Source organism: Salvelinus fontinalis, chromosome 4 (assembly GCF_029448725.1).
Source record: "Salvelinus fontinalis isolate EN_2023a chromosome 4, ASM2944872v1, whole genome shotgun sequence".
NCBI classification, from domain to species: Eukaryota; Metazoa; Chordata; class Actinopteri; order Salmoniformes; family Salmonidae; genus Salvelinus; species Salvelinus fontinalis.
The window spans coordinates 29,316,586-29,331,555 of NC_074668.1; the positions used below are offsets into that span (position 1 = coordinate 29,316,586).

At 43.9% G+C, this 14,970-nt stretch overlaps 1 protein-coding gene across 1 annotated transcript; it reads left to right on the forward strand.

Annotated features, from left to right (window-relative positions):
* Positions 1-6,464: 6,464 nt before the first annotated feature.
* On the forward strand, positions 6,465-13,355 carry LOC129853483 (low molecular weight neuronal intermediate filament-like). The gene is made up of 4 exons (XM_055919583.1): positions 6,465-7,352; positions 9,244-9,567; positions 9,831-9,955; positions 10,347-13,355. The coding sequence occupies exons 1-4, from the start codon at positions 6,609-6,611 to the stop codon at positions 10,702-10,704; spliced, it is 1,551 nt and encodes a 516-aa protein (XP_055775558.1). The 5' UTR covers positions 6,465-6,608; the 3' UTR covers positions 10,705-13,355.
* The last annotated feature ends 1,615 nt before the right edge of the window (positions 13,356-14,970 follow it).

Sequence of the window (14,970 nt, forward strand, 5' to 3'; positions counted from 1 at the left end):
TATACGAAGAGTTTTTCTTCAATGAGTCGGACGGGATATACTACAGACATCCGACCAGGCCCAGATCCCCGTCAATCGCTGGAAAAGGAAATTTTACGGAACAAGATCAGGGTGCCTTGTGAGGATCAGGCGACGAGTGGCTACTCTGCCTTTGCCTTCCATCCTGCTAGCTAACGTTCAATCGCTGGAAAATAAAAATAAATGGGACAAACTGAAAGCACGTACATCCTATGAACGGGACATTAAAAACTGTAATATCTTATGTTTTACCGAGTCGTGGCTGAACGACAACATTAAGAACATACAGCTGGCGGGTTAAAGACTCTATCGGCAGGATAGAACAGCTGCCTCTGGTAAGACGTTGCAGGGGCCTATGTAAACAACAGCTGGTGCACGATATCTAAGGACGTCTCAAGGTTTTACTCACCAGAGGTAGAGTATATCATGATAATCTGTAGACCACATTATCTACCTAGAGAGTTTTCATCTGTATTTTTCATAGCTGTCTACATACCACCACAGACCGATGCTGGCACTAAAACCACACTCAATGTGCTGTATACCGCCATAAGCAAACAGGAAAACGCTCATCCAGAGGCGGCGCTCCTAGTGGCCGGGGACTTTAATGCAGGGAAACTTAAATCTGTTTTACCCAATTTCTATCAGCATGTTAAATGTGCAACCAGAGGGGAAAAAATCCTAGATCACCTTTACTCCACACACAGAGACGTGTACAAAGCTCTCCCTCGCCCTCCATTTGGCAAATCTGACCATAATTCTATCCTCCTGATTCCTGCTTACAAGCAAAAATTAAAGCAGGAAGTACCAGTGACTCGGTCTCAAAAAAAGTGATCAGATGAAGGAGATGCTAAACTGCAGGATTGTGTTGCTAGCACAGAATGGAATATGTTCCGGGACTCTTCCGATGGCATTGAGGAGTACACCACATCAGTCACTGGCTTTATCAATAAGTGCATCGACGACATCGTCCCCACAGTGACTGTACGTACATACCCCAACAAGAAGCTATGGATTACAGGCAATATTCGCAATGAGCTAAAGGGTAGAGCTACCGCTTTCAAGGAGCGGGACTCTAACCTGGAAGCTTCAAAGAAATCCCGGTATGCCCTCCGACGAACAATCAAACAGGCAAAGCGTCAATACAGGACTATGATTTAATCGTACTATACCGGCTCCGATGCTCATCGAATGTGGGAGGGCTTGTAAACTATTACAGACTTCAAAGGGAAGCACAGCTGAGAGCTGCCCAGTGACACGAGCCTACCAGACGAGCTAAATAACTTCTATGCTCGCTTCGAAGCAAGTAACACTGAAACACTTCCGGCGCCGACCGAGATGGCCGCCTCGCTTCGCGTTCCTTGGAAAATATGCAGTATTTTGTTTTTTTATGTGTTATTCCTTACATTGGTACCCCAGGTAATCTTAGGTTTCATTACATACAGTCGGGACATATTCTTTATCCCTTTACACTTGTGTGTATAAGGTAGTAGTTGTGGAATTGTTAGGTTAGATTACTTGTTGGTTATTACTGCATTGTCGGAACTAGAAGCACAAGCATTTCGCTACACTCGCATTAACATCTGCTAACCATGTGTATGTGACAAATAAAATTTGATTTGATTTGAGAATCAGCTGTTCCGGACGACTGTGTGATCACACTCTCCGCAGCCGATGTGAGTCAGACCTTTTAAACAGGTCAACATTCACATAGGCCGCAGGGCCAGACGGATTACTAGGACACGTACTCCAAGCATGCGCTGACCAACTGGCAAGTGTCTTCACTGACATTTTCAACCTCTCCTTGTCTGAGTCTGTAATACCAACATGTTTCAAGCAGACCATTATAGTCCCTGTGCCAAAGAACCCTAAGGTAACCTGGCTAAATGATTACCGCCCCGTGGCACTCGCGTCGGTAGCCATGAAGTGCTTTGAAAGGCTGGTCATGGCTCACATCAACAGCATCCTCCCGGACACCCTAGACCCACTCCAATTCGCATACCGCCCCAACAGATCCACAGATGATGTAATCTCAATCGCAGTCCACACTGCCCTTTCTCACCTGGACAAAAGGAACACCTATCGTTGGACTAGTAACCGAAAGGTTGCAAGTTCAAATCCCCGAGCTGACAAGGTACAAATCTGTCTTTCTGCCCCTAAACAAGCAGTTAACCCACTGTTCCTAGGCCGTCATTGAAAATAAAATAAAATTTGTTCTTAACTGATTTGCCTAGTTAAATGAAGGTAAAAAAAAAAAAAAATGCTGTTCATCGACTACAGCTCAGCGTTCAACACCATAGTGCCCACGAAGCTCATCACTAAGCTAAGGACTCTGGGACTAAACACCTCCCTTTGCAACTGAATCATGGACTTCCTGACGGGCCGGCCCCAGGTGGTAAGAGTAGGCAACAATACATCTGCCACGCTGATCCTTAGCACTGGGGCCCCTCAGGGGTGTGTACTTAGTCCACTGTAGTACCTGTTCACCCATGACTGCGTGGCCAAACACGACTCCAACACCATCATTAAGTTTGCTGATGACACAACAGTGGTTGGACTGATCACCGACAACGATGAGACAGCTTATTGGGAGGAGGTCAGAAAACTGGCAGTGTGGTGCCAGGACAACAACCTCTCCCTCAATGTGAGCAAGACAAAGGAGCTGATCGCGGACTATAAGAAAGGTGGGCCGAACAGGCCTCTGATAACATTGACGGGGCTGTAGTGGAGCGGGTCGAGAGTTTCAAGTTCCTTTGTGTCCACATCACCAACGAACTATCATGATCCAAACATACCAAGACAGTCTTGAAGAGGGCACGACAAAACCTTTTCCCCCTCAGGAGACTGAAAAGATTTGGCATGGGCCCCCAGTTCCTCAAAAGGTTCTACAGCTGCACCATCGAGATCATCCTGACCCGTTGCATCACCGCCTGGTATGGCAACTGCTCGGCATCTGACCGTAAGGCGCTACAGAGGGTAGTGCGAACGGCCCAGTAAATCACTGGGGCCAAGCTTCCTGCCATCCAGGACCTATATAATAGGCGGTGTCAGAGGAAAGCCATAATATTGTCAGAGACTCCAGTCACCCAAGTTATAGACTGTTTTCTCTGCTACTGCACGGCAATCGGGACCGTAGTGCCAAGTCTAGGACAAAAAGGCTCCTCAACAATTTCTACCCCCAAGCCATTAGACTGCTGAACAATTCATAAAAATTGCCATCGGACAATTTACATTATGGGGTATTGTGTGTAGATGAGGATTTGTATTTATATAATCCATTTTAGGGGTCTGAATACTTTCCGAATGCACTGTATGCATAAAAAAAACTATATTTCCTGTGTTTTCTTTTATGTCCTAGATATCGGACAGACACTTCAAAACTTTATTCCTTATAATTTATTAAGATGAAATTGGCAACCCTGTTATGGTCAACCGTGTTACTTTGACACTTAATTACTTACTATAGTAATTTTTTTATTTCACCTCTTGAGATGGGAAAACGTGTTTTTATGTAGTTGAACATGTTCTTTATGACAGAATGTTAAAATTACGTTAAAAAAGAAACTGAAATACAAATTTTGCCAAATTGGTAGAAGGACCCTTCTGTCTCATAGTGATTACGTATCGTAGAATATAAAAGATGTGTTAAGCGAGACAGAGGACGTGACTGACAATCCCATCCCTACACTGAGAAAAAACGTAGGGAAGGTAGGGGCCGTGCTGTGAATGAGGGGGCTTGTTGACAGATGGAGCTGATAGTCTGCATTAGGAGGATGGTCTCTTGGGACCAGAGGGACGAGGTAGTGCACATCAGACAGGATCAGTTGTTTTTAAGGAAGAAAAAAAGATGAACAGAATGGTTACTGGTCGGTAACATACAGTTGGTCTTGGCACAGCTACTTCATGAGCACCTGGCAAATCAAAGCACCTGGGAAAGGAATGTTTCAAATGAGCCATTTGAGTGAGAGCCTAAGCATGGAGATACTACAGACATTGTAGATCAAAGGAAATTGCTCTCAAAGTGGTACTGCTTTTCAAAAATGGCATTTGTCCCAACAGGAAAGGAACTGCAGACTGCAAAGTGAATGCATGTGAATCACACATTTAATTTACACATCTCATCGATTAAAAAAAAAGCATCCTCTTTACACCTTGACAGCAGTGAGTTGTTTCCAGTTTCTCTTTTTCAGTACAACAAATGTTCCCATTTCGAGGTTCACTAACTTGCTGAACTGGAGCAGGAGAAAGGAAGACTGGAAGACACAAACGTTGGCCTAGAAAGAGGTGATACCTCTACCTGCTGAGTCACTCCCACTCGTCTCCTGTCTCAATGGGCCTTTTGTTGCTGCCTGCTGTTGGAGCTGCTGGGAATGGCTGGCCTGAGCTTGCTGGTGAGGTGTGGCAGGGTGTGTGTAGCACAGGAGGTTGGTGGCACCTTAATTGGGGAGGACGGGCTCGTGGTAATGACTGGAGAGGAATTAGTGGAATGGTATCAAATACATCAAACACATTGTTTCCATGTGTTTGATGCCATTTCATTTACTCCGTTCCAGCCATTATTATGAGCCGTCCTCCCCTCAGCAGCCTCCACTGGTATAGGTAGGGGTGTGGGATGTGTGTATGTCTCACACGCTAATGATGAGGTGTTTTTGATAGTTCCAGCCTACACCTCCTCTATGTGGGAGTGCTGAAGGTACATGTCTGTACATGTGGGTGACACTGTGTTCTGGATGTCAAGGTGACTTTGGTTGAAGTCTGGTGATTATGTCTGGGAGCATATGAGCTGAGAGTTGCCTGCTATAAAACAGAGAGAGGATTCAAATACATGCCATAAGCAAACAATGCGATGTCTATGAAGAGACCGTTGTCAGTGAAAGAATGAATGGTATGAAAGAAAGAAATAAGGACAGTCATTTTTTCTTATGAAGGAAGATCTCAGGATAGACAGCCTGTCTAGCTGCCGATGGTGATTGGTCAGTGTAGAAGTAGAGGAGGTTATCCCATTGTTTACTTGGCCTGGCATCTCTCAAAGCCAAGTGGAGACGTTGCACATTACTAAGAATATTCTGCCCTCTAGTGGTTAAAATGGGACGTTTGCAAATGCGTCGCATCGACTTTAACATTTGTATTAGATCAAGGTAAACAAAGCATCTACAGTGTAAATATTTTTGACTTTTTTCAACAGTATTTTATTTTCTGTTCAGATAATAACCATGATAACACCGTGTTGGTGCATTTGTGGTTCCATATGTAAAGCCTCAGTGACAGGATTAAATTTGATTAGGAATAACTTGACCATCATGATATGCCCTTGCCCAAATTACAATCTGCTGCAATATCATAATAGCATATAGTTCAAGCGATCAATATCTCATAAATCTTCAAGGGCAAGGCTACCTCATCAGCTACATCATTAAAAGTGACTAAACAACTAGTTTAGAATGTGTTATTATCTTCATGAATACCTAAAAAATGTCAAAGTGATTGGAAATGCAAATTCAGAATGTGTTGAATGTTTACTATATGGGATAAGATAGCTATTGGGCTATGCGTTCTGCAGTCCCGACAGCTCTGGGCGCGTGTGCTTTACCCTCTAAATGGGTTAACCTGGAACAGGGCCAAGGCCAGATCCAGCAGGTCGAGTCATCGCGCGAGAAGAAGACAGCGCTGCACCATGAATAATCCTCTCTCATGTGCTGAATCATCGCACAAAAGTGCTTTGTGATTCTGGAAAATGTCTGCAGGACTTACCCATTTCACAGGCTTATGTTTTCAATGTAGTGTATAGGCTAAACTTGATAATAGGTGTTAGGATATTAAGTGACTTGCATTTATTTAATGTGATGTGTGGGCATTGGGGAGTCATGCAAACAGATCTTTGTGTCTGTGTCTCTTCCTGTATTCAGACATTGCGGTGGTTGGGCACGAAAGGTGCATGGCTGCAGACTGCAATACAGCAGTACCGTTTATACATACTCAGACCTGGCACACAGTTCACATGCATCGATCCGGTACCTTTACAGAATGTGGGTAATGACCGTGTTTACTGGGATCGGATAACCTGCATGGGAAGTTTAACAAAAGTTTAACAAAACTTAATCAGAAATAGTCTAGGCAATGTCAATTTAGACATTAATTTAAAGCAATTTTTTGCTTTAATTAGTATAATCATTATCATCAGGATATTAGTAGGCCTGGCCTTTTGGTCTTATTATAAATAACTATTTACATGTCCCCTGTAAGTCATCATTTTATGCTCTCGCGTTGACCAAAGGTCTATCTTGGCTTGTCTGTACAGCATGGGCTAGCCTAAAATACTTACAAGTTTAATTCATGTTCCCCTGAGAATAGCTCTTTTTGCATGAGCTTGCAGGTTTCCCTTACCCTGCTTCTGCCCCTGCGTCAAATGATGCTCGAGTTTCATCACTATAAAAGTACCTGTCTTTGCCAGACATCACTCGTATCTCACTTCCTTTCTCTTTCTCTCTCCCACACTCCCACACTCCACACACACTCTCACACGGGGCAGTGAGAAGGGACTCCGCAAGCAGCAAGGGTCAGACTAGCATTCCACTTCTCCACCTGCAAACATGAGTTACTCCGGCGACGTCTACTCCAGCAGTTCCTATCGGAAGATCTTCGGGGATGCGCCCCGGAGCTCCGGCCGCATGTCGGTGGGCAGCAGCCCCTCTCGCCTGTCCGGTGGATACCGCTCCAGCGGCTCACACCGCAACTATGGCTCCCCATCCATGGTCACATCCTCCGGCTACCGTAAGGCGGGTGCCGGGCGCAACTTTCACTCCTCCATGCCCGACTCCATGGACTTGACCCAGTCCACGGCCGTCACCAACGAGATGAAAATCATCCGCACCAACGAGAAGGAGCAGCTCCAGGGCTTGAACGACCGCTTCGTCTCCTTCATTGAGAAGGTCCACAACCTGGAGCAGCAGAACAAGGTTCTGGAAGCCGAGGTGACTCTACTGCGCCAGCGCCACACAGAGCCCTCCCGTCTGCACGACTTGTACGAGCAGGAGATCCGGGAGCTGAGGGCGCGGGTCGAGGAGCTGACGCACGAAAAGAGCCAGATGCACCTGGACTGCGTGCAGATGAACGAGATGCTGGACCGCGTGAAGGAGAAGCTGGACGAGGAGACGAGGCTCCGCGAGGAGGCGGAGGGCACCCTGAAGAGCTACCGTAAGGACGTGGATGACGCCACGATGTCCCGACTCGAGCTGGAGAAGAAAGTCGAGTCACTGCTGGATGAGATCGCCTTCCTCAGGAAAGTGCACGAGGAGGAGCAGCAAGAGCTGCAGGCTTCCCTGCAAGCCACACAGGTGCCAACATCACATCACCCTTCATGACCCCCATCAGTTGTCACTTGTCACCCTCATCTCCCCATCTCGCCGCCTCCAAATATCCTACCAAATATACACCAAGGGAAAAGTTAGGCAATGTATGTTTTGATGATAACTTTTATCATTTATGGTGATAACCAGTTCTAAATAACTAACACTGTTCATAGCGTGTTATCATATGGCTATCTTATCATTCACATTCACTGTGGATCCACATTCACTGAGTCAAAGTTAATTCACAGCACATGCGCTGTCCTTGGTGCTGAAGCCAGTGAACACTGCGCACTGCGATAAGTGGCAGTAAATTTTACGGCACTGCGGTTCTGCGTAAAACAGCACCATGCAGTACTCCCTCTCCTCTGTCAATTCAAACCCAGCATTGACATAGGACACTAACTATATATGAACTATGAGGGAAGTTGTATAACTATAAAATATAATTGAAATGGTGTAAATGGTTACTGAAAATCGATTATGTGCATAGTCTGAAAGTGTTATACAGTCGAATGCAAGAGCCGGTGTGCTAAAAAGAGGGAGTGGGAGGGAGATCGAGAGGGAGGGAGAGAGAGGGGGAGCATTTGGGTTGATAGGGATGCTAGCGCTCCCACTGATGATGCAGAGAAATAGTAGCGCAATATCTGGGTGTGGTCGACCTAGCATGTAGGGGGAGAAATAGGATAGGGTCAACTCAGAACGTATACAGAAATTAAGATTAATCAATGCCCTTGTTGAATTTTACGTAGTCAATCTCATGATGATCAACTATCACAATCACACTCTGTAAACACATTTTACAGGACGATTTCGTTCAAATATTTTTTATTGAACACACACAAGAATGGTGTATAGGTATAAAAGACAGGTATACAATTCTTATCTAAACATAAAAGAGCAGACAGAAACAACAAGACCCAGAGTTCTGGGTACAAAACAAATATTACAAAACAAGACATGCAGAACCAGGACAGGTAGAAAGAAAGAGGGTAGGTGTCACCCCCCACTTATCCCCCCCCCCCCCTTTATCCCTCCCCCACTTCTACAGGACGATTTCTATAGGTTAATTACTGCTGCCACATAGCCTAGCTGTTGTTATTCACAAGATCGTCAACATGGTTCATGATTCATGTTGTCACACACAAGGTTAATTGCAATATAATGCTTCATCAAGGTAACAATTAAACAACACCATTGTAGCTTACAGTGTTTTAGAAGGCAGCGGCATTTTGGATAGATCATTGGATAAGGTGATAGCACTCTAAATGCTTTTTAAAAAATAAAAAATAAGTCTGATGTACAATTTAATATCAATTGATGCAACAGAGAATTTTCATTATTGGAAAGATAATTAAGTGTTTGTTTTCTCCAGGGGCTTTTCTATTGCCCTGCTGGAGATATAATTGCCATGGAAGCCATTGAAAGCAACACCCATGGTGGTGCACAGAGCCCTGACTCAGGGATCAATACATCAGCCCTCAGTATTTTACCTCACTGGATAGATCACATTAGCCCAAGGCTCATAGCTCCCATGTGTCTACTATAAGCCCATGATGGTCTGTGTGGTTTGACATAGATTTCAATAGTGATTATCAAACCTTTTACTATATTTAGTTAAAGAACAACAACAAAAAATGGATGTGGCAACAATTTTGGTTTGGATTTATTATAATAGCCTACTTCACATTTACAGTAAATTAGAATTAATACGAACATAAAAAGAATAATATAATAACGAATACTAAAGCAAAATATTTTCATATTTGAATCTCCGCTACACTACAAATATGTAGATATTTAGCCATTGAAGCATTCTCTTCACACCTGGTAACCATACCCAACCCTAACTAACCCCTCTGTCCCTACCTGGTCCCAGGTTTCAGTGGAGATGGACATGAGGGATGGTAAACCCGACCTGGCCGTGGCCCTGAAGGACATCCGTGCCCAGTACGAGGTCCTGTCAGCCAAGAATCAGAACCAGGCCGAGGAGTGGTACCGCTCTAAGTTTGCCAGTGTGAACGAGGCGGCCTCCCGCAACCAGGACCAGGTGAAGCATAGCAGGGAAGAGCTAAATGAGTATCGCAGGCAGGTGCAGGCCCGCAGCCTGGAGATCGAGGCTCTCAGGGGCCACAACGAGGCCCTGGAGAGGCAGATGGCTGAGATGGAGGACCGCCATAGCAACGAGATGGGAGAGATGCAGGTACGTGGAGTAGGACAGGCTGGCTATTACTGTATATCACAGTAATTGCTACAGTACACGGTTTAACCTGTGGATTCTATAAAATTATCCCCTCCTAAGTAACAGGTGTATATCACAGATGTTATGTGTGATGTCATTTCAATTGCACTGTAGCACAACACATGTAAAAAGGTATTAGGAAATGTACGTTGTGAGGTATTAGGAAATTAACATAGTGAGGTATTTATCATTAGTAACACATCCTGATGTTAATCTGCCTGCAGGAGACCATCCAGGAGCTTGAGTCTGCCCTCCGCAGCACCAAGGGGGAGATGTCCCGTCACTTGCGTGACTACCAGGACCTGTTGAATGTCAAGATGGCCCTGGACATTGAGATCGCTGCTTACAGGTTAGTCATCACCTAGTCTGCGTCAATATGTCTGATAATGTTAAGTCCGCATTCAGCATATCGTTGATCCAAACCACAGTGCCTTTCCTGTACTCTGAACACCTTTTTAACATTTGAATTCCAAGTCAGCAGAGTGCTTTGAAAAGTATGAATGGTTGGAATTTGATACATTTGTTAACTGACTCTCTTCCTCTGATTTAGTCAGTATTTTAGTCAGCTCAGCAATCAGGCCACTGTTGATGCACCACAGTGTCTCTTTAAAAGATTTATGAGCACCCCCCCCTTTTCTAAACATTTGAATACCTCGTCAGCACAGCAATAGAATTTAATAAATGTTTGTAAACTGACTTTCTCTTCCTCTACATCTCTCCATCTTCATCCCCCTCTTTAGGAAGCTGCTGGAAGGTGAAGAGTGCCGTCTGAGTACAGTTGGCGGAAATATCTTGCAGTCAGGTTACTCTGGCTTCTCCTATTCGTCCAGCCGCTCCTACGCCCTGGGTTCCTCCGCCCCTTACAGGATGAGGGGAGCCAAGCCTGAGGAACCAGAGAAGGAGGAGGATGAGGAAGAGAAGGAGGAAGAGGAGAATGAGGAGGAAGGAGAGGAGGGAGGGGATGGAGAGGAGAATGGAGATGAGAATGCGGTGGAGAATGGAGAGGGAGATGAGGAGGAAGATGAGGAAGAGGAGGATGACGTTCAGAAGAAGAAGGAAGAGAAGGGGGGTGCTCCCAGCAAGAGCACCAAGAGCTAAACTGCTTGTGTCATCGATCATCAATGCCTTTCGCCCTACTACAGTCCACTCATTCACTCATATGGATCCCTTCCCTGTCACCTCATTTCTGATCACAAGGACACACACGCACACACATTTAACGTACTCACGCCAGATGCCTCACACACACGTACCTTCTCCTCTCGTTCTCTGGGTATCAATAATCAGCTGTGTGGTGGTAAACAGAAAGACAGACAACGCAGAGAGGTGTATTACCCTGCCAGAAGATAAACCTGTAGCTACATTTTCTCAGGATTCTATGTCACGGTTTTACTCCATAGATGATGGTTACCACAGGGAGCAGAGAGAAGGTGGTCAACATTACAGTATTAAGCCAGTCAGTCAGCAAAAGAGAATGCCTTAAAGCAAGTATGATGTCAGATTAAGAAGTCAGGGATGATGTCGCCCAGTAAGGTCCCGTCTTTATGTGCCATTAATGATATGAGATGTGGTTATTAAGAGCAATTCAATTGTAATCTTGAAAGTAATAGTAGGATACTGGTAGTAGCACACAGACTATGCCTACTATATGCACAGAGGTCTAGAGCATAGAGCTTTACCAACGTTTACCAGTCCAACATTTAAGGTGCTTTTTGAAGAAATACATTTTAAAAAGTTGGAAACATCTAAGGTCATTTGATTGTAGAAAATGCTATTTAAACCTTTTCATGAATGTTAGCGTATAATATTGGGCACACAGAATCCAGAACATGCCCATGGGTGCAATACCGTATTCTGAGCTGAAGATACAAACTGGCACACTGAATGCTCCTCTCTCCTCTCTTTTTCATTCACAGGAGAAAGATATAGAATGTTCTGTCCATTGACCCACTTTCTTTTCCATCACTTTTCATCACCAGAAAAGTAAATATTTCACCACTCACCTTCCCCCCTCTCTCTGTCACTGCGAATGTCATAGCACGGCAAAATGACAACATGGATTCTAGAAAACAGTACATGAAATCATAGCGTTTATTTGGGAGGGTTCTAATTTCAAAGATAGGAGATAAGTGCATTGTGCAGTACCTCTTCTGTGTTCAGAAGGACACCTTTCAGGACTGAAAAATTTAGAGTTTTAAAATGCTGCTATTTATCACACTATACCCTTATATTTGATGTTGAAATACCCTCTCTTGATTGATTCATTTGTCACTGAATGGATATGCCCTCAAAGTAAGATAACTCTCTAAACCTGAGGTAAATGTCTCTCCTAGTCCCTTCCTTTCCTCAGAGCAGTCTAAGTCTTGTTTGTTTACTATCTACGGTCGTTTAGTGCTCTGTACCCTACGACCTTCTGGCTGGTGGTTTGAGTGGTAGAGTGTGTGTTGTTAAGTCCCAAATGGTACCCTATTCTGTATTTTCTGTAATACTTTTGATCAGAGCCCATCGGGATGCTGCCTGTGTTTGCTTCTAGCAGTGTGCTCTGCTCCAGACAGTTAAGAGGCCTGTGGCTGCTGTGAAGGACAGCTGGAGGTGACAATGAGTGAGAGACAGCCCTCCACTCTGACTGCATCACAGGCGGCCGGCCGGTGGCACCTTAATTGGGGAGTACGGTCTCATAGTAATCGCTGGAATGGAATGGTATCAAACACACCAAACACAAGGTTTCCATGTGGTTGATAACATTCCATTCACTCCATTCAAGTCATTATGAGCCGTCCTCCCCTCAGCAGCCTCATGTGGACTGCAGGACCAAGTGGCAGACGGTGCAGACGCCACTGGGTTCATGGGTGGTCACATGATGCTGCGCCACAGATAAGGGCTATTACCACCATATACCCCCCCCCCAACACCACCATCGCTACCACTACCACGGGCTGAGATGGACAGCAACAGTATGTACACAGGATACCCTAGGCAGACATATCGTAGCTGCACGAGAGGGACCTTAATAGCATACTGTATGTTATATGGCCGGCTAGCTTCTATCATGGTGCTGAGCTATCGATATCAGGACTATCTGTGGGTCAGGAGACAGTGAGTGACTGCACAGATATGTAAGGTTATAAAGAATGAGTGAAAATGTTAAAGAAGGAGACATTTATGATTTACAGTGATAAAAGGAAAAGTGTTGCAGGAAGTATGTTTAGGGAAAGAAAAATACATGGAAAACCCCAAATGGAATGTACTCTAGAATCCTATACTGTAGTAAAATGGAAGGGACTCTAGAATCCTATACTGTGGTAAAATGACCTGTCCTCCAAAATGTTTGTAAACTTACCGTGGGCAAATGTATAGCTTCACAGAATGTTAAATGTTCTTTTTTTGAGACTGGCACACACTGTGGAAGGCCTTATCTTTAACCGTTGCAGATATCACTCCTTTTTCCTTTCCTTGAGAAATGAATCAATTGACAAGCATTGACTGCATGGCCTGATTCTTGGGAGCTTGAAAACTGGGGATGGGATAGATTTTGCTTGTTGAGTGTAAAAAAAGATAATTGCCTTAACCATGATCAAAACAATAAAACAACCTTTTCACTTGCATTTCACATGTTACCGAGGTGGTTCAGGAGCGTTGACACAGACCATTAATTCTGCTATACTACTGTGACTGTATGTGCTGCTGTCTCATGCAGTGATATTCCTCCCAAAGCCAAATAAAGCAATTTATTAACCAAACACTCACAACCATCGTCAGTGTCTTCAATTATTATGGTAACATCTAAACCATACTACATAAGCTACAGTATCTCTGTACATGTGGTACTGGTACTGACCCTGTATATAGTATTCTTACTTACTTCATCATGTTCTTCTTATTTTTAGATCTTGTGTGTTTTTGTTCTACCTTGTTTTTTTAGTATTACATTGTTATTAATTACTGCATTGTTGGGGCTAAAGCTTGCAAGAAAGACATTACACTGTACTTGTGTAGACTCCTAGAAAAAAGGGTTCCAAAAGGGTTCTTTGGCTGTCCCCATTGGAGAACACTTTTTTGTTCTAGGTAGAACCCCTTTTGGTTCAAGGTAGACCTGTTGTTGTTTCCAGGTAGAACCCTCTGTAGAAAAGGTTCTACATGGACCCAAACGGGTTCTACCTGCAACCAAAAAGGGTTCTTCAAAGGGTTCTCCTATGGGGACAGCCGAAGAACCCTTTAAGGTTATGGATAGCAACTGGTTTTCTAAGAGTATATGTGACATTAAAACTTGAAACATTTTCTGACTGGGCACAGCCAGGTTAGAACAAGAAGGGAAAATCGAAAAACAATAGTATAATATTTGTAGCATTTTGTATTGAAAATGCTTGCAGTAGACATGACAAATGTTAAAGCTAGAATCCTTTGTTGAAACAATAATAAAGCAGTAATCCCACCTCAGTTTGGTAAAAAGCTGTTTATTTATTTTTTGCCAAGAAGTTTTAGCCAATAAGAAGAAGAGACTTGCTTGGGCCAAGAAACACAAGCAATGGACATTAGACCAGTGGAAATCTGTCCTTTGGTCAGATGAGTCAAAATGTTAGATTTTTGGTTCCAACCGCAGTGTCTTTGTGAGACGCGGAGTAGGTGAATGGATGATCTCCGCATGTGTAGTTCCCACCGTGAAGCATGGAGGAGGAGGTGTGATGGTGTGGGGGTGCTTTGCTGGTGACACTGTCAGTGATTTATTTAGAATTCAAGGCGCACTTAAACAGCATGGCTACCACAGCATTCTGCAGCGATACGCCATCCCATCTGGTTTGCGTTTAGTGGGACTATCATTTGTTTTCAACAGAACACAGACACAAATTTGATCAAGAATGAGAGTGATGCTGCATCAGATGACCTGGCCTCCACAATCATCCAACCTCAACCCAATTGAGATAGTTTGGGATGAGTGATGAAAAAGCAGCCAACAATTGCTCAGCATATGTGGGAACTCTTTTAAGACTGTTGGAAAAGCATTCCAGGTGAAGCTGGTTAAGAGAATGCCAAGAGTGTGTAAAGCTGTCATCATGACAATGGGTGGCTACTTTGAAGAATCTCAAATATAAAATATATTTTGATTTCTTTAACACTTTTTTGGTTACTACATGATTCCATATGTGTTATTTCATAGTTTTGATGTCTTCACTATTTTTCTACAATGTAGAAAATAGTACAAATAAAGAAAAAACCCTTGAATGAGTAGGTTCTCAACTCATGAGGCATTTCTAAGTTATATTCTTCAAGAATAGATTGGTATGTACTATATTATTAATTTAAAAGTCGAAAAATGGATGTAGCAACTCAGGATTCTAGCTGTAAAGTGAAACATCCCGTGATATC

Bases quoted from the DNA above. Each gene is read 5' to 3' on its own strand.
- LOC129853483 (XM_055919583.1), top strand. From the start codon at position 6,609: ATGAGTTACTCCGGCGACGTCTACTCCAGCAGTTCCTATCGGAAGATC. The intron at 7,353-9,243 runs GTGCCAACATCA...ACCTGGTCCCAG, and splicing joins CTTCCCTGCAAGCCACACAG to GTTTCAGTGGAGATGGACAT. The intron at 9,568-9,830 runs GTACGTGGAGTA...ATCTGCCTGCAG, and splicing joins ACGAGATGGGAGAGATGCAG to GAGACCATCCAGGAGCTTGA.